This window comes from Lathyrus oleraceus, chromosome 5, assembly GCF_024323335.1.
Source record: "Lathyrus oleraceus cultivar Zhongwan6 chromosome 5, CAAS_Psat_ZW6_1.0, whole genome shotgun sequence".
NCBI classification, from domain to species: domain Eukaryota; kingdom Viridiplantae; phylum Streptophyta; class Magnoliopsida; order Fabales; family Fabaceae; genus Lathyrus; species Lathyrus oleraceus.
In genome coordinates this window covers 641756672-641775403 of record NC_066583.1, presented here as the reverse complement: position 1 = coordinate 641775403, position 18732 = coordinate 641756672, and the positions used below count along the sequence as shown (strand labels likewise).

At 36.6% G+C, this 18732-nt stretch overlaps 1 protein-coding gene across 1 annotated transcript; it reads right to left on the bottom strand.

Annotated features, from left to right (window-relative positions):
* Window positions 1-8340: 8340 nt before the first annotated feature.
* LOC127082623 (embryo-specific protein ATS3B) lies at window positions 8341-9157 on the bottom strand. The gene is made up of 4 exons (XM_051022851.1): window positions 9039-9157; window positions 8846-8975; window positions 8517-8754; window positions 8341-8399 (listed from the first exon to the last, which is right to left on the bottom strand). The coding sequence occupies exons 1-4, from the start codon at window positions 9155-9157 to the stop codon at window positions 8341-8343; spliced, it is 546 nt and encodes a 181-aa protein (XP_050878808.1).
* Window positions 9158-18732: the final 9575 nt, after the last annotated feature.

Here is an 18732-nt window from a genome sequence, read left to right as displayed (position 1 = left end):
TGTCTTGCTGTAACCGGTTACATCCTCGTGTTAACCGATTACAACACTTGAGTTACCAAATATACTTTTAACACACCACTTTAGTTCAAGTATCCAAGTCTTCCATACTCATGTTCATCTTGTTAGAAGTAATTCATTTCAGTTGTATTTAAGTTTAATCTAGCTTGGATTTGAATTTGCATTTTGTTTTGAGTATTATATAAATCAAGTGTAATTTTAGTTTGTAATAAAGACTAATTGATCAATAATATAATTTAATTTTCTGTTAGAGTTTGTTAGAAACCTCTCTCTCTCTCTTCCATCTTCATCATCTTTATTTTCTTCCTTTTGTGCACCAATAATTGGTATTTAAAGCTTCGGTTCAGATCCAAGGGAAACACGAGTGAACGTGTGGCGTGTGTGATTGATTTCGTTTCTTGAATTCACGTTGAATTTACTATCAGAGTCATAATAGAATTATATTTTTTTATTCTTCGGGATTTGGAAGCACAAGTGTTTGGCGAGATCTGAGTGAATTCCTACATAAGATTGAAACTGAATGGTGGAAATAGTAGCTTATGCACAAAGCTTCCAGTATTTTATGGGAAGTATTGGAATCAATGAATGATTCAGATGTGCGTGTTGTTTAGCACTCAAGATGTTTTTGATCTCGTCAATGACATTTATGAAGTGGTTGCAGTTGATGCAACTGAAGCACAAATGAACATGTATAGAGAGTTAGGGAAGAAAGATCAGAAAACTCCGTTTTACATTCATCAGTGTGTGGGTGTGAATGTGTTTGAGAACATCACTAATTCAAAGACGATGAAGGCCGTGTGGGACATACTGGCATGTTTCTATAGAGGTGATGCATTAGTGAAGAAGGTGAAGCTTCGATCTCTGTGTTTGCAGTACGAGAATCTCAACATGAAGAACAATGAGAAGATAGCAGATTACATCTCTAGAGTGATTCTGATCACAAATGAGATGAAATCTTGTGGAGAGACATTTTCTGAACAAGTATCATTGAAAAGGTATTGGGATCTCTTACTCCTCAGTTTGATTACATTGTTGTAGCAATTGAACATTCTAAGAATTTGAGCACCATGAGAATTGAAGAGCTACAAAGCAGTTTAAAGGCACAAGAGTTGTGTCTGACTGAGAGAACCTCTGAAAGAGAGGTAAAGTAGGCTCTGAAGGCATCTTGTGGTAAGAAGAATCAGAAGCATTCTTGGTCTAAGGCCAAGAAGAGACGTTGTGGTGGTTATCAGAAGTCAGAAGTCTCCAATTCTTATGAGAAGAAGCATCATAAGGTAAATAAGAAGTTTGACAAGAAGAAGTTTCAATGTTAATGTTGTAAGAAGTTTGACCACTTTTCTCCTAGTTGTTGGTCAAACAAGGAAAGGAAATCATAAGAAGCAAACATAGCCAAAGGAGAATCTGACGACGAACATGTGCTATTGATAACATCTAAATCCGATGGTGGATATTTGATATACTAGTGGTATATGGACACTGGTTTCTCAAATCACCTAACTGGAAATAAGAAATGGCTGATTAATTTTGACTCTAGAAAGAGGACAAAAATTAGATGTGTCGAGGATAAGTATCTAGATACTGAAGAAATGGGAAATGTCAATGTCAGACTGAAGAATGACAAAACTGTTATGATCAAAGATGTTTGGTATGTTCTTGGCATGAGAAACAATTTGATGAATGTAGGTTAGCTAATTGAGAAATGTTTCTCAGTTACTATGAAGGATAATCTATTGAAGTTGTATGATTCTGATCAGAAGATGATTATTCAGTCTCAACAGGTAAGAAACAAGATATTCAAGGTGAATGTGGAAACAACTGAAACTAAATGCCTTAGTGTAGAAGGTGATGAAGGTGACAGTGAGCTCTGGCACAAGATATTGGGACATCTGAACTTCAAAAGCTTAGGGAACTTGAGTTCTATGAAGCTGGTACATGGAATTACTAAGATTGTGAAGCCTAAGAAGTCATGAGAGATATGCATAAAAGGTAAGCAACCTAGATTTTCATTTGCATCAGAAGTGGCTCCAAGATCAAAACATGCTTTAGGAGTAGTGCATTTTGATGTGTGTGGACTATTTGAAGTACCTCCACTTGGAGGAAACAAGTATTTTGTGTCAGTTATGGATGAGTTCATGAGAATGAAATGGGTAGCACTCACCAAGTTTAAGCATGAGGTGTTTATCGAGTTTCAGAATTTCAAGGTGAAGGCAGGAAAACAAAGTAGCCAGAAGCTAAAAATTCTCATAACTAATGGTGGAGCTGAGTACAAATCTACAAAGTTCAGAAGATTGTGTGAGGAGAATGGAATTGAGCATGAGGTTATTGCTCCATACACCTCTCATCATAATGGTTTTGCTAAAAGAAGAAACAAAACTTTGTTTGATATGACAAAGAGCATGTTGAAGGAGAAGAAGCTCCCTTACACTTTGTGGGGAGATGTTATTGCCACTACAACATATGTGCTCAACAGGTGTCCAACTAAGAAGATGAAGGAAATTGTTCCTTTTGAGAAGTGGACTGGAGATAAGAAAAGTATGATCCATTTGAAGGTGTCTAGTTCTGTTTGTTATAAACATGTTCCAGACGCTAAGAGAAAGAAGTTGGATGGCAGAAGAAGAATTATGTTACTTGTAGGGTACCACAATACAAATGCTTATAGGCTTTACTTCCCTGTCACTAACAAAGTTGAATTCAACGGAGATGTCATTGTGAAGGAATTAGAAGCATGGGATTAGAACAAGTCTCAATCTAACTCGGGTGTAGTGTAAACACCTGAGTTAACTTCTGAAGATATTTCAGACTCAGAAGAAGAATCTTCCTCTGAAGAAGATTTTGAGTCTAAAGAAGAGTCAGAAGATGAGTCAGAGTCTGAAAGCGACTATAAGGCTTAAGAAGACTCTGAAGGTGAATCTGATTCTGATGAAGGAACTTTTTGTTGCTGTCCGTCATCAACAAATTATCCACATATAGATAAAGGATAATCACACCTTCATTGATATCTGTCTTCACATACACGCCATGCTCGGATACACATTTCTTGAAGCCAACCTCCTTTAAGAAACCATCACTTCTCTTATTCCAAGATCTTGGAGCTTTCTTCAAACCATATAATTCTTTCTTCAACTTGTAGAACTTTAGCTCTTGGTTTCTCATAACAAAACCAAGGATTGTTCTACCTACACCTATTCTTCAAGAAATCCGTCCAAAAACGCATATTTGACGTCCATTTGGTAGATGGGTCAGTTGTTGTTATTCGTAATACCAACAACTAGCCTAATAATTTCAATCCTAGAAAACGGTGTGAATACTTCTTCAAATTATATGCCTTCTTTTTGCAAAAATCCTTTTGCAACTAATCGAGCCTTATGCTTGATTATTTCACCCTTTGGATTTGCCTTCACTTTGAACCCCGTCTCACACCAATTGGCTTCTTTCCGTCTTGTAAATCAACCAACTCCCAAGTATTGTTCTTTTCAATAGATTACAGGTCCTCCTTCATAGAACAAATTGATTTTGGATCAGTTAAAGCCTCTTATATTTTAACGGGTTTCAGATTCGGCCATAAGTGCAAAATGGATGAAATCACCATCATCATTGACTTTGTTTCCTCGGAATAGCTCACAATCTTGGAGTCTTTGAGGCAAACCTCTTTGCCTTATTGATCTTCTCACATTCTCTTCACTTTGGGATTCATCAACATGTATTTTGCACTTCCCATATCTGTAGAATCTGAATTTTCAAAGTTGTAACTGATTACAACATTTATGTAACCGGTTACAGGCTGCTGTTGTTCCTTGATTTTTTTGACAATGACGTCTCAGTTGTTCATAACCTCCTGTTTTCTACATCAAACAACCCTACAAGTATCATCAACTCTCCCTTATAATTCAGCTTATTTCTAAGCTTCCCTGGAACATGTCGATACACTATAAAACCAAAAAATCTCAAATGGTTCAGATTCAGTTTGAATCTCGACCATGCTTCCTATGACGTTACCTTCTCAAGCTTCTTTGTTAGACACCTATTCAACAAATAGGCTGTTATGGATACCATTTCTCCCTATAACTCTTTCGACATGTTCTTCCCCCTATAACATGCTTCTTACCATGTTCATGATCGATCAATTCTTCCTTTCAGCAACAACGTTTTGTTGTGGTGTATAAGGTGGTCCTACCTCATGTACAATCCCTTCTTGATCACAAAACCTCTCAAATTCTTTTGAGACATATTCACCTCCACCATCCGTTTTAAGCACTTTGAGCTTGTGATTGCTTTGTCTCTCAACCATTGACTTGAACTTCTTAAACACTTCAAATACCTCATCTTTTCTCTTAATTAGGTATGTCCATAGCTTTCTACTATGATCGTCGATGAATGTGATAAAATATTGTTTGCCACCAATAAAATCTACTTGCATTGGTCCACACACATCTGAATACACCATCTTAAGGTGATTCTTGGTTCTACAACCTGCATCTTTGCTGAATATACTCTTATGTTGCTTCGCTTGCACACATTCATCATAATTTTCAGCTGGTATGTTGATCAATGGCAACCCCATTACCATTCCGTTCTTTTGCAAGTATTTGAGATATCAAAAATTGAGATGCCCAAAACGATAGTGTCATATCCACTCTTCTCGACTTGCAACTGTAGCAAGACATCTAAGCTCCATAACCTTCAGTTCAGCCTTGAAAGTTCAGTTTCCATCCATATGAGCTTTAAGGACCAAAACCCCACCTGCATCCATAATATGTGTCGCTACTGGGATTTCACGATAACGAAACCGGGACTAAAGAGAATGCCAAAGAGAGGCAAAGTCAGAAGAGTCACCACCGAATTTTATTTAGTTTACCTCTATCGGAGAGGAGATGGGAAATAGTCGATAAAACCCTCGAAAAAGAGACACGTATGGGAAGCGCTAAAAGAGAATAAGGAATCGGTCTCGCAACTGAGATTTGGGTTCGGAAGTCGGTTACGTAAGGGGAAGGTATTAGCACTCCTTACGTCCATGGTACTCCATGGGAACCATTTGGGTTGTTTTACATACATGAGATTTATCTATTATTGTTTTATTTTCAAAAGAATGTGTGAAAAGAAGGAGGTGTTTTTGTTATTATAGTGCTCGCTAATGATTGGGGCCCTTGTGCCTACGTATCACTCATTCGGGGATGAGGAATCAGAGCTCCGTAATTCGGAGTAGAAAATGTTTGTGTGTTGGTTAAATTTACCTTTGAGAAAAGGGTTTTCAGGATGATGCCCTAAGGCACAAAAATGAGTTTGATGAGTTGTATTGTTTTTACCTTGAATAAGGGTTTTATGAAAGGATGTTTGTGATTATATTGTACTAAAGTCTATGGGTGGAGGTGATTATTCTAGACAACAAGTCAAGCGTCTTGCGTCCAAAATAATCAGAGTAAGGGTAAGAATGCTTCATTCTCACCACTTAAGGCTCGTGGCGCACAATAATAATCGTAATGATTAAGTGTTTTGAATTTGATTATGAAAATGCCGTTTGACATTGAATCAAGGGTTTGTTTTATTTTGATTATGAAATTTGACTTATGCAACATGAATGCAAAGTAACAAACAAGAAATTAAAGAGTCTCATTGTAAGGTAGCCCAAGAGAAAGTCTTTTGTGTGCAAAAGTGACCTAAGCTAAACAAAGGATAATGGTCTTACAAACATGTCCCCCTAAGGTGGTGCCATGATGCCATTCTTACAACATGCATGTAAGTTACGGATGAAAATCCAAGTGTTTACAAAGTATCACAAAGAGTAAAGGAAGGCTTCCAAGCAAAGGTCATAAGATTAAATCCTCTAAGTCCAAGTTGATTAAGAGTGGAGTGAATATTTTTGGTCTTATCATTTTATCATGTTTTTGTTATTTTTAATGTATGATGACAATAAAATAAATAACAAGTAAATAAACATGCATGATGAGTTTGTACAATGATGATGATAATAAGTACTTGAATGTAAATTACAAGGTAATGACATAAAAGTAAATCACAAGATAAAGAATGACAATATCACAATAATAATGGTTAGTGAATGTAAATGACACATTAAGGGATAACTTATCATTGATGCAGAGTATTGAAGATGATTGAAAAATCAACTAACAATAGATTTGTAACAAAGAAAGTTATGCAACCCTAAGTCCATGGTTAGTGAACAATAAAATAAATTGCAAGGAAGTAAAGTGCAATAATATAAATGTTAGAAGTTAGTAGTTAATGGTTAGTGGTTAGTAGAATAACAATAAGCAAATAGAATAACAAGTTAATGTAAAGAGAATGGTTTCATCTATGTATCAAATGACCCAAATATGATTGAAATAGAGACAATCTAGCAATGCCTCAAAGTATCATGAATGATCTATTGATCAACCATTAATAGGTTTGAAGTATTGAAGATTTAATCAACTCTAAACAACCTTGGTCATAATCTAATAGAACTCATCAACCAAATAAATGTAACAATAAGTCAACAATAAATATTAAATGATAACAAGAAACAATGTAAAGGAAATAGTTTCATCTATGTATCAAATGACCAAAACATGGTTGAAATAGAGGCAACCTATCAATGCCTCAAAGTATCATGAAGGATCTATTGATCCATCATTAATAGGTTTGAAACATTGAAGGTTTTATCAACTCTAAACAACCATAGTCATGATCTAATAGATCTCATCAACCAATAAATATAAATGATAACAAGAAACAAACTTTGATTGAAAATGGTGGATAAAAAGTAGTAAGAGCAAAAAAAAATCCCAAAAGGGTGTAAACCCAACAAAACACTTGTCTCAAAGTTGACTCCAATCTCTCTCAAAACACAACCCAACGGTAAAAACTCATTTCCAAACACAAAACAAAACCAAAAAATGTCAAGGAGTTTGAGTCCAAAATATTACCAAGGTTGTGGTGTCAAAACTAGGTTGTTGTTGTAGAAAAATGGAAGAGAAGGAAGGTGTATGTTTATGTGGTGGTGGTGAATGATTTTTGCAAGTGAAGGTCACAAGTTTGCTACTGTTTTTGTTGTGTGGAGTTTGTGGATTTTTACATGGTGGTTGGGTGGTTCAAAGAAGAAAAGAGGGTTCGGTTGAGTTAGGGTTTAGGTTGAAAAGAGGGGGCTTGAATGTGATTTGGACAGAGGTTTTGTGGCTTTCAAGCTTGAAAAATGAGTGGGGATAGTGCTTTATTTATAGGGGAAGCAAAGGGGTTGAAGTGGGTGAACCAAATGGTCCTCTGTGTAAAAAACAGAGTTATTTCTGCTGTCTACGCAAGCGTAATCGGTTACCCTAATTAGGATAATCGGTTACACAGTCCCAAAATGGCTAAAAAATCAATTTTTGGTCTGGGTAATCGGTTACCCTGATTAGGGTAACCGGTTACCCAATTTTTTTTTTAATTTTTTTTAGAAATAATGAATGTATGCATGTGCAGTAGGGTCATGGATCAGATGAAAATTGTATCGGGGTAGGGTGAATTTTGGGGTATGACAACTGCCCCTATTTAATCTTCTCGAACCTGAATGTTTAGATAGCAACGGCTTCTACACATCCAAGGTAAGAGAGGATTAAATAAATAAAAATATCCAAAAATTCACCCTATTGGGAATGAAATGAATGTGATATGAAGTGATGGGTATTTGTGAAGGTTGTTCATGGGATGGAAAATAAATTTGATATGAAATCATCTGTTGAGGATAGTTTATGGTATTATGCGGGGAGGACTTTGGTCAGCTGTATGATGGTTATGTCATGATGTGTATGATATGCAATGTATGTTATGGTGTGTAACATAAGTATCTCTTCAACTGGAAAACAAAGAGAAAAGCTTCATGACAAAAGGTCAAGAAGAAAGATGAGAGGGAATATGACTTCGTTGGGGATAAGTTTCTTATGTAAAAGATAGTGAAAATCCCTAACAACGGCTGAGAAGATTTTAGTTCAGTGACGCTTCTTAGCAACAGTTGGAATACCTAAAATCTAAAAGTGTAGATCCCTAGCAACGACTGGGGAGGTTTTAGTTCAGTGACGCTTCCTAGCAACTGCTGGAATACCTGAAATCTAAAGATGTAGATCCCTAGCAACGACTAGGGACGTTTTAGTTCAGTGACACTTCCTAGCAATGGCTGGAATACCTGAAATCTAAAGGTATAAGTCCCTAGTAACGATTGGGGAGATTTTAGTTCAATGACGCTTCCTAGTAATGGCTGGAATACCTGAAATCTAAAGATAGATCCCTAGCAACGACTAGGGAGGTTTTAGTTCAGTGACGCTTCCTAACAATGGCTGGAATACATGAAATCTAAAGATATAAATCCCTAACAACGGTTGGGGAGATTTGAATTTTGAAAGTGTCAATCCCTAGCATATTAGAGAAAACAAAACAACCATTAATGAACAGCAATAAGTGTATCTTTGTTGAAACAAAAGAAAGACTCATATTTCTTAGAAATATTCACACTAATCTTAATTATTTACAATTATTGTAGCCATAGCCAGCATCTTGAGGAATATCAATGTTGTAGTTAAATATGACAGGAGGGTAATCATAATGATATGCAGTAACAGTCTCTGGTATCCAACCATCAGTTCCATTTCTAAATAGATACATTTTGCAGATTTTTCCAATACATGGTCCCAATATCTCAAATTCAATCGTGGTGCATTGCTCGAATGTTGTCCCGGAATCAGGATCATTCAGTCTTTGAACATAAACCTACAATCAAATACATGTTTAGATATATATATATATATATATAACCGATTCAATACTGTGTAGTCGATAAAAGAGCAAGAGAGAAAGGAACCTCAGAGGCATTATTGTCTCCAAATAAAATACTGATTTCATCAGTTGTATGTGGTGGAGAATTGCAGCTTGTCTTTATGTTAACTTTGTAATTGCAGCTACCACCACTCTTCCTAGTTTCATTCTGTAAACTTATTCATATCAATATTAAAAACATTCATGCATGTAAAAAAATTAATGTGTAGTGAGCAAACTTTACTTGTAGCTGGATCGAAGATTGATTCATTTGAGCTTCAGTGATCAATGTTGTTGGTGTTGTCTTGGAGAAGACAAACACGATGGAGAATGTGAGAATAAATGCAACAATTTTCATGATTTAATCTCTTATTACTTGTAAACTTTTTTTCTTCTTTTCTAGACAAGAGAATGAGGAAGAATGAACTGGTTTTAGATATTGTGAGTTTCTATTATAGCATTACAAAGGTCAGGGACAATATTAAACTACACCATCAAATGCTAATATAATATAAAAAGAAAATGTTATAATACCCTTCGAGTTTAAGATTGAATTTAGGTTTATTTCAACTTTTAAAAAGTAGATTTTTTTAAATGTTTTTATGATTTTTTTAAATAAATATATATAACACAATAAAAATTATTTTAAAAATTGAAATATACAAACTTTTAGATTCATAAATTTTAGTTAAATTGAAAGAGATCGTACATTATCTCATCCAAAAAGATCAAAGTGATGTCTTTCTAAACTTTGTTAGCTTTATGGAAGAGGAAAAGGTTATTCGTGGAATGCACTGTAATTCACTAATTTTTGCTTTCCTAAATAATTACGAACTAATTGTTTATTCTGTTTATTCATTATAACAAGATTAAATAACTTTTTTACTTACCCAAAAGGCTTAAACTGAATATATAATGCAATTTAATAAACAATTTTTAGGAAGAAAAAAAGCCATCTTAAAATATATATATATATATATATATATATATATATATATATATATATATATATATATATATATATATATATATATATATATATATATATATATATATATAAAGGAAAAAATAGCAATAAATATTATATTAATTTTCATCATGAAAATATTAATAAAAAATTAATTAGTGATATAAATTTTTAGTTATTCATTTATACTCGTTAAAATATTATCATTTAAAATAAAATCCAAATAAATTAAAAGAAAGTAAAATTTTAAATGTAGTACGGTAGATAGGATATAAGAGATTTACTTTAATAATCTATATCTATTAATTAAATTAATTGTGGGCCAATAATAAATTTCAAAAACAGTTCTATGTGATAGCATTCTTTATTAATTAAAATAGAAAATATAGTAGAAATTTTGAATTCTAATGTGTTATTACAACTATAACGGTCTCACATTCATTGGGTTTTGGCTTACCCAGCCTTAAACGGTTTTTTAATTTAAATAAAAATAAAAATTATACAATATTTATTATAAATGAATTAAGAATTATATTATTTTAAATCTAATATATTTTGAAGTATTATATTATCTTTTAGAAATACTATAATGTATTTTTAAATATAATACATGTTTAAGTTGTATAAAATAATACTCAAATATTTAAAATAAAATAAACTAATAGAATATGAGCAAAGAGTGATGATTATATTAATATATAAGATTTAAAAGAGAAATATTGAATAAAATAGAGAGATAATTTAGTGAGGTGAGAAAACTCAATGTGTTATTTTGGAGTAACACAAGTATTAATATATTTTTTTAAAGATTTATAGTTATGCGGACTTAACCACAGTCCATACATGCTAGCCCTAAAGGGTAGCGGTTTTTTTAGGGTCGGGCTAAAAAAGTCCTGAAATATATGAGCTTTAATCAGGCCCTATAATTTTTCGGGCTTGGTGGGTCGGCCGATATGAGCTAGTTCATTTTGACAACTCTAACCAAAACATACAATTAAAGTCGTCAAAAAGGGCTACCATACCCTAAACGAACCGAGCCTAGTGTACCTCGGGCTTTTTAGGACTCGATCAAAAAAACTCTATTGCAATATGGACTCGAAAATTACTACCTGGGCCTGACCCTAGATGGGCTTCGGGTTACACGGCCCTAAATGACCTTTTTTAAATAAAAATCCTATAATATTTATTATAAATAAAATTAAAAAATATATTATTTTAAAAATAATACATTTTTAAGTATTATATTATCTTTTATAAATACTATAATGTGTTTTAAATACAACACATGTCTAAATTGTATAAAATAACATTCGGATATTTAACATAAGAGAAACTAAGAAAATATAAATATTAATATACATTTAAAAAAAATATAGTTATGCGGGCCTATCGGACTATCCATGGCTTATTCGGGCCAGTCCTAATGGGTAGCTGGCTTTTTAGGGTCGGTCTAAAAAAAACCTGAAAAATATGGGCTCTAATTTTAATGCCCAAGCCCTGTGATTTTTTGGGTATGGCGGACCGCCCCATATGGACTAGTCCATTTTGACAGCTCTACATACAACATTTCGACTTACACAACGACTATATGTTGTATTCGACTCTGCCAAATGTAGTTGACTCCTACTCCTTAGACTATCTATTTTGACACAGTTGAATGTTAGCTTACCTACAAAACATTTAATTACAACTTCTAACACACCTCATAATTCATGTTTTCGAGACTTCTCATTCCAATGCTTATCTTCAACTCATCGAACCTAACTTTCTTCAAAGGTTTGGTGAGTATATCAGCTAGTTGCCATTTTGTCTTGCAATGCTCAAGTTTTTGCTTTTTTCTGTTAACTTGATCCCTCAGAAAATGATACTTCCTCTCTATGTGTTTACTTTAACCATGACACATAGGATGATTCTTTAGATCGATAGCTGCCTTGTTGTTGAAAAACAACTTTATTTTCTTAGGTTATGTTATCTTAAGCTCTTCAAGTTGCATATTTATACATGTTACTTGAAATTATGCATATGATGCACCCACGTACTCAACTTCACAAGATGAGAAATTTGTAATGCTTTGATTTCTTGAACTCCATGAGATTTGGGCACCTCCAGTCATGAATATGTATCCTGCAGTACTCTTCTTTTTGTCTTGGTCTCCATTGAAACTTGAATCAGTGTAGCCATATACCTCTGCATCTGTGTTGATCTTCGTTTTCCTCGACACCACCATGCCATGATTAATCGTACCTTTGATGTATCTCAGTACTCTCTTGACTGTTGTTAGATGACATTCTTGAGGCTTCTGCATGAACTTGCTTAACAATCTGACACGTTGACAAATGTATGGCCTGGTGTTGATAAGATACCTCAAGGATCTAAATATTTGTTTGTACAATGTTGCACTTATAAACTCATCATTTGTTTCCTTTCTCAACTTTGATCCAGTCTCCAATGGTGTCACAACTGCATTACAGTTACTCATCTTGAACATCTTCAAATGTCGATGGTTGTGGTTGAGCCATTAACTCTCCCTAACCAAGATGTAGAGGAATTGGAAGACACGCTCGTCAAGATGAAGCAAGAGAAAGATATGTGGGAAGAGCGTTTCCGTGCTTTGAGCAAGAAACATGAAGAGTTGCAGTTGGAGTCTAAGGACAAAGATGCACTTATTGAGCTACTTGAAGACCGAGTGACGAAGAGACAGAGAGAGTCGGAGGTTCCATCTTCCAGCATGCCTCAGTCTTTCGTTGCTTGGAAGAAGATTGTTGATCAGTTTGTCCTCGAGAAGACTCAGATGAAAGCTTCTTTTGAGACCGAGATTCGTCGCATTCGAAGGAAGTACGCACCTTCAACTAGGGCTTCTGAAATTGTTGTTAGGGATCCTTAGGATGAATAGTCTCTTTTTCTCTTGTATTTTTCATTTGGTTTCTGAAATTGTACTCAGTGTAATCCTTCCAAATATATAAATTAAAAGAGATTTTGGGTCATATAAAAATTGCAATTGTTGATATATATGTTTGCAAATGATATAGTAAGTTCCTTGGAAATAAAAATAAATAATCAAGCATTGCATTTCATGCATCATTTGCATAAGCAGGTTTCTCTTTCGTCGGATGTCTCATTTGTGTTTCTTCTGTGCTTTAGCCAAGTTGACTCATCGATACAACACCCGCGCCAATCATCTCAGAATTATGGAGTATCTATAGCAAGAAAACAGAGAGTTGAAGGATGAGATCGCCCATCTGACTGCCATGATGGAGTCAGTTCTTGCTGCTCAAAGTCAAGCTTCTCCAACGCCTGCAACTCCTCCTGCAAGGACGGTTATTTCAAGGGTGGCTACCTCTACCATGCCTGTTGTTACCACTCATTTTGCGCCCATTATGCCTGCCGGATTCCCGTGGGGAATGCCGTCTAACTTTATGCCTGAAGGCTTTGCGCCTACTTTTGCTTCCATGTCGGCATCTAGCCCGGTCATGTCTGTGCCACCTCCCGTTGTGCACACCTTACCTCGTGTAGAGGATACCATTTATCACTCCGAGCCGTCTGAGGGTACGGATGTTTACGAGAAAATGGATGAAATGAAAGATCAGTTTCTTGAGCTACGCAAGGAATTGAATATGCTAAGAGGTAAGGATTTGTTTGGAAAAAGTGTTATTGAGTTGTGTTTAGTGCCCAACGTCAAGATCCTGGTGAAGTTCAAAGTGACTGACTTTGAAAAGTATAAAGGGAACACTTGTCCGCTCAGTCATCTAGTGATGTATGCTCGCAAGATGTCTACTCAGACCGATAATGACAACTGTTGATTCATGATTTCCAGGATAGTTTGACCGGTGCTGCGCTCCGTTGGTATATGGGATTAGACAGTGCAAGCGTTCGTACTTTCAATGACCTGGGAGAGGCTTTTGTCAAGCATTATAAGTACAACGTGGATATGGCGTCCGATAGAGACCAGCTAAGGTCTATGTCTCAGAAAGATAAGGAGACGTTTAAAGAATATGCACAGAGATAGAGGGAATTGGCTGCCCAGATCACTCATCCTTAAGAGGAAAAAGAGATGACAAAGATCTTTCTGAAGACCGTGAGTTCATTTTATTATGAACGAATGATTGCTAGTGCCCCCAGTGACTTTACCGAGATGGTAAACATGGGGATGAGACTTGAGGAAGGAGTCTGAGAGGGACGTTTGTCGAAAGATGAAGCATTGTCGAGTAAGAGATATGGTAGCAATTTTGGGAAGAAGAAGGACAACGAAGCGAATGCAATAAGCAGTGGGAGACAGAGGAGGCCTCAGATCAGAAGGAATCGACCATCTCGTCAACATCATCATCAAGTATCTTCAATTATCCCTGTATTTTCTAATCAACAATCAACACCAGTTCAACAACCACAACGTCAACAACAACAACCGCAACAACGAACAAACACCTACAACGACAACAATACCACCAACAATCATCATCAACAAAACTTTGAGAGGAAGAAGGTCTCTTTCGACCCGATTCCTATGTCTTATGCAGAATTATACCCGTCTTTGGTTCTCAAGAACCTAATCCAACCAAGAAACCCGCCCCAGATTCCAGAACCACTTCCATGGTGGTACAAGCCTGAGCTTCGTTGTGATTTTCATCAAGGAGCACCCAGAAATGATATAGAGAACTGTTATCCGCTCAAGTATGAGGTTCAAAACCTGATGAAGAGTGAAATGGTGTCCTTCGAGGACCATGCACCGAATGTGAAAGCAAATCCTCTACCTGCCCATGGGAACTCTTCTATGAATATGGTGGATGGTTATCTTGGCGAGTTTAAGGTTTTTGACGTGCGTTTTATCAGGAGGTCTTTGGTGCAGATGCATAAGGATGTTTGTTTGGTAAGTTATTGTGAGCATGACCATGATGGTTGTGTTGTTTGCAGTGTTAACTCGAGGGGTTGTAAAGTTGTGAAAAGGGACATCCATCGACTGATGGATGAAGGCATGATTAAAATTGTTCAATCCCGTCATGTAGATGACGATGTGAATGTCGTAGTGCCCATTTTCAAGCATCCAGAGAGATTGGTAATTCAATATGATAGCAGCAACAATAACAATGTCAGTAATAGATCAGTATCGTCATTGGTTATACGGTTAGCGGGCCCAGTCCCGTATTCATCTGATAAAGCTGTGACGTATCAGTATAATGCTACAATGATAGAAGGTGGTCAAGAGGTCCCGTTACCTATGGCTAGCTCTGTGGTGAGCATTGTTGATGTTACCAAGGTGACCCGTATTGGTCGTGTGTTTGGGCCGGTGTTCCCAAAGGATAAGGAGGAATCAGTTGTTGGAAAGAAGGTGGAAGTGCCTGTTGTAGATCCAGTTGGTGTTTCAAAAGGTAAGTCTGGTGAATCCAACAATGTGAAGGCCAACGATGATGATGAGGTACTTCGGTTAATCAAGAGAAGTGAGTTCAATGTGGTTGAGCAGTTGCTCCAACCCCCCTCAAAAATCTCAGTGTTATCTCTGCTCATGAATTCTGAAGCGCACAGAGAAGCACTACAGAGAGTTCTGGAACAAGCGTTTGTAGAACATGATGTTACAGTGGATCAATTCGATCATATCGTGGCTAACATCACTTCGTGCAATAATCTTAGCTTCTGTGGTGAAGAACTCCCTAACGAGGGCAGAAATCATAATCTGGCTTTGCATATTTCTATGAATTGCAAAGAGGATGTTTTGTCAAATGTGCTTGTTGACACAGGGTCGTCGCTGAATGTGTTGCCAAAGTCAACTTTTTCAAAGTTATCATACCAAGGAGCGCCTATGAGGTATAGTGGGGTAATCGTCAAGGCCTTTGACAGTTCGCACAAGACAGTAATTGGTGAAGTGGACCTTCCAGTTAAGATAGGTCCGAGTGATTTTCAAATTACTTTTCAAGTAATGGATATCCACCTAGCCTACAGTTGCTTGTTGGGAAGGCCATGGATTCACGAGGCAGGAGCTGTTACCTCCACATTACACCAGAAGCTCAAATTTATGAAGAATGGGAAGCTTGTGATTGTTGGTGGGGAGAAGGTGATGTTGGTTAGCCACCTGACATCTTTCTCTTATGTTGAGGCTGAGGATGAGGTTAGGACTCCATTCCAAGCCTTATCTATTATTGTTGAAAAGAGAGTTGGGGCACCTATGTCCTCATTGAAAGATGCTAAGAAGATTGTGGAAGAAGGCAACGTTGATCAGTGGGGGCGCATGGTAGAGGTCTCCGACAACAAAGGCGGAATCAGTTTGGGGTTCCAGCAAGGATCGTCAGCCGCAAGGTCTAAAGATATGCAACTTAGCTTCCGTAGCGGAGGGTTCATTCATGGCAATGAACAACACTTAGCTGATGTGCTAGAAGATGACGAAGAGGAAAACTGCACCAATTTTGTAACGCGTGGAAAGGCTTGCAACAATTGGACTGTTGTTAATATTCCTGTTATTTTGCATCGATCTAAGTAATTGCTTTTATATGTTTTTAAAATCCTTCTCCTATGACTAAGGGAGAAGTGAACATTGTTTGGGCATTTCCAAATTGATCATTAATAAAATTAATTCTATTCATCCACATCTACGATGTTTTGTTTTTACTTTTTGCTTTATTCTGAAAATGGTAATCACAAAAAACATAAATAAACAATAATATTGTCCATCTGCATAATATTTGGTCACAAGTTGACTTCTCTAAAATCAAAATATCAAATTATTATGCAGGTTGGTTCCTAACCCCATTGAATACAATGATCCTTCTCCTTCTCCAAATTTTGATTTCCCTGTGTTTGAAGCCGAGGAGGAAAGTGATGAGTTATCTCGTCTTCTTGAGCAAGATGAAAAGACCATTCATCCGTTCGAAGAGCAGATTGAGTTAGTCAACTTGGGTTCCGAGGATGATGTGAAAGAAGTCAAGATTGGGTCTCGCTTGTGTTCAGATGTCAAGAAGGGGTTGATTGATCTTCTTCGAGAGTATTCAGATGTGTTTTCTTGGTCCTATCAAGACATGCCTGGTTTGGATTCTGAGATTGTGGAGCATAGATTGTCGTTGAAGCCAGAATGCCCGCCAGTCAAGCAGAAGTTGAGAAGAACATATCCTGATATGACTGTGAAGATCAAATAGGAAGTGCAGAAGCAGATTGATGTCGGTTTCCTTGTGACCGCTAAATATCTGTAATGGGTGCCCAATATTGTGCCTGTGCTGAAGAAAGATGGAAAAGTCTGTTTGTGTGTTGATTATAGAGATTTGAATAAAGCCAGTCCGAAAGATGATTTCCCTCTGCCACACATTGATATGTTGGTAGACAATACTGCTAAATTCAAAGTCTTTTCGTTTATGGATGAATTTTCCGGATATAATCAGATCAAGATGGCACCCGAAGATATGGAGAAGACCACATTCATTACACCTTGAGGAACATTATGTTATAGAGTGATGCCTTTCGGTCTAAAGAATGCTGGTGCAACTTACCAAAGAGCAATGACTACTCTTTTTCATGGTATGATGCATAAAGAGATTGAAGTATATGTTGATGACATGATTGCTAAATCGATTGATGAAGAGGAACATGTTGAGCACTTGTTAAAGTTATTCCAACGTTTGAGGAAGTATAAACTCCATTTGAATCTCAATAAGTGTACTTTTGGTGTTCGTTCTGGTAAGTTGTTGGGCTTTATTGTCAGCGAGAAGGATATTGAGGTTGATCTTGCCAAGGTCAAATCAATACAAGAGATGCTTGTGCCCAAAACTAAGAAGCAAGTCAGAGGTTTTCTCGGCCGCTTGAATTATATCTCTAGATTCATTTCCCACATGATTGCCACATGTGCGCCTATATTCAAGCGTCTTCGGAAAGATCAGTCTTGTGATTGGACCGAGAACTGCCAGAAAGCTTTCGAAAGTATCAAGGAATATCAGCTTGAACCTCCGATTTTGTCTCCACCTGTTGAAGGAAGACCGTTGATCATGTATTTGACTGTGCTTGAAGATAGTATGGGTTGTGTTCTTGGTCAGCAAGATGAAACTCAAAAGAAAGAATTTGTAATCTACTACCTCAGTAAGAAGTTCATCGACTGTGAGACTCGGTATTCTATGCTTGAGAAAACTTGTTGCACATTGGCTTGGGCTGCTAAGCGTATGCGCCAGTATATGTTGAATCATACCACTTGGTTAATATCCAAAATGGATCCAATCAAGTATATATTTGAGAAGCGTGCTTAAACTGGGAGGATTGCCCGTTGGCAGATGTTGTTATCAGAGTATGATATCGAATACCGATCTCAGAAATCAATCAAAGGTAGTATTTTGGCTGACCATTTAGCTCACCAACCGATTGAAGATTACCAGTCAGTACAGTATGACTTTCCGGATGAAGAGATCTTATACTTGAAAATGAAAGATTGTGATGAACCATTGCTTGAAGAAGGGCCAGAACCTGGTTCTCGTTGGGGCATGGTATTTGATGGAGCTGTTAATCAGTATGGTAAGGGCATCGGGGCAGTGATTATTACTCCTCAAGGCACGCATCTATCATTTACAGCTAGATTGACTTTCAAATGTACGAACAACATGGCAGAATATGAAGCTTGCATTGTGGGGATTGAAGAGGCCATGAATCTCAAAATCAAGCATTTGGATGTCTTTGGAGACTCAGCTTTGGTTGTGAATCGGATCAAAGGTGAATGGGAGACGAATCAACCCGGTTTAATACCCTATAGAGATTATGCGAGGAGGATTTCAACTTTCTTTACAAAGGTTGAGTTTCATCATATCCCTCGAGATGAGAACCGGATGGCAGATGCTCTTGCAACGTTGGTGTCAATGATTGTAGTGAAGTATTAGAATGAAGTTCCCAATTTGCATGTGATGCGTATTGATGGGCCCGCTCATGTGTTCGTTGTTGAAGAAATCAAAGATGAAAAGTCGTGGTATTATGACATCAAATGTTTCCTCCAAAGTCAAATTTACCCGCCT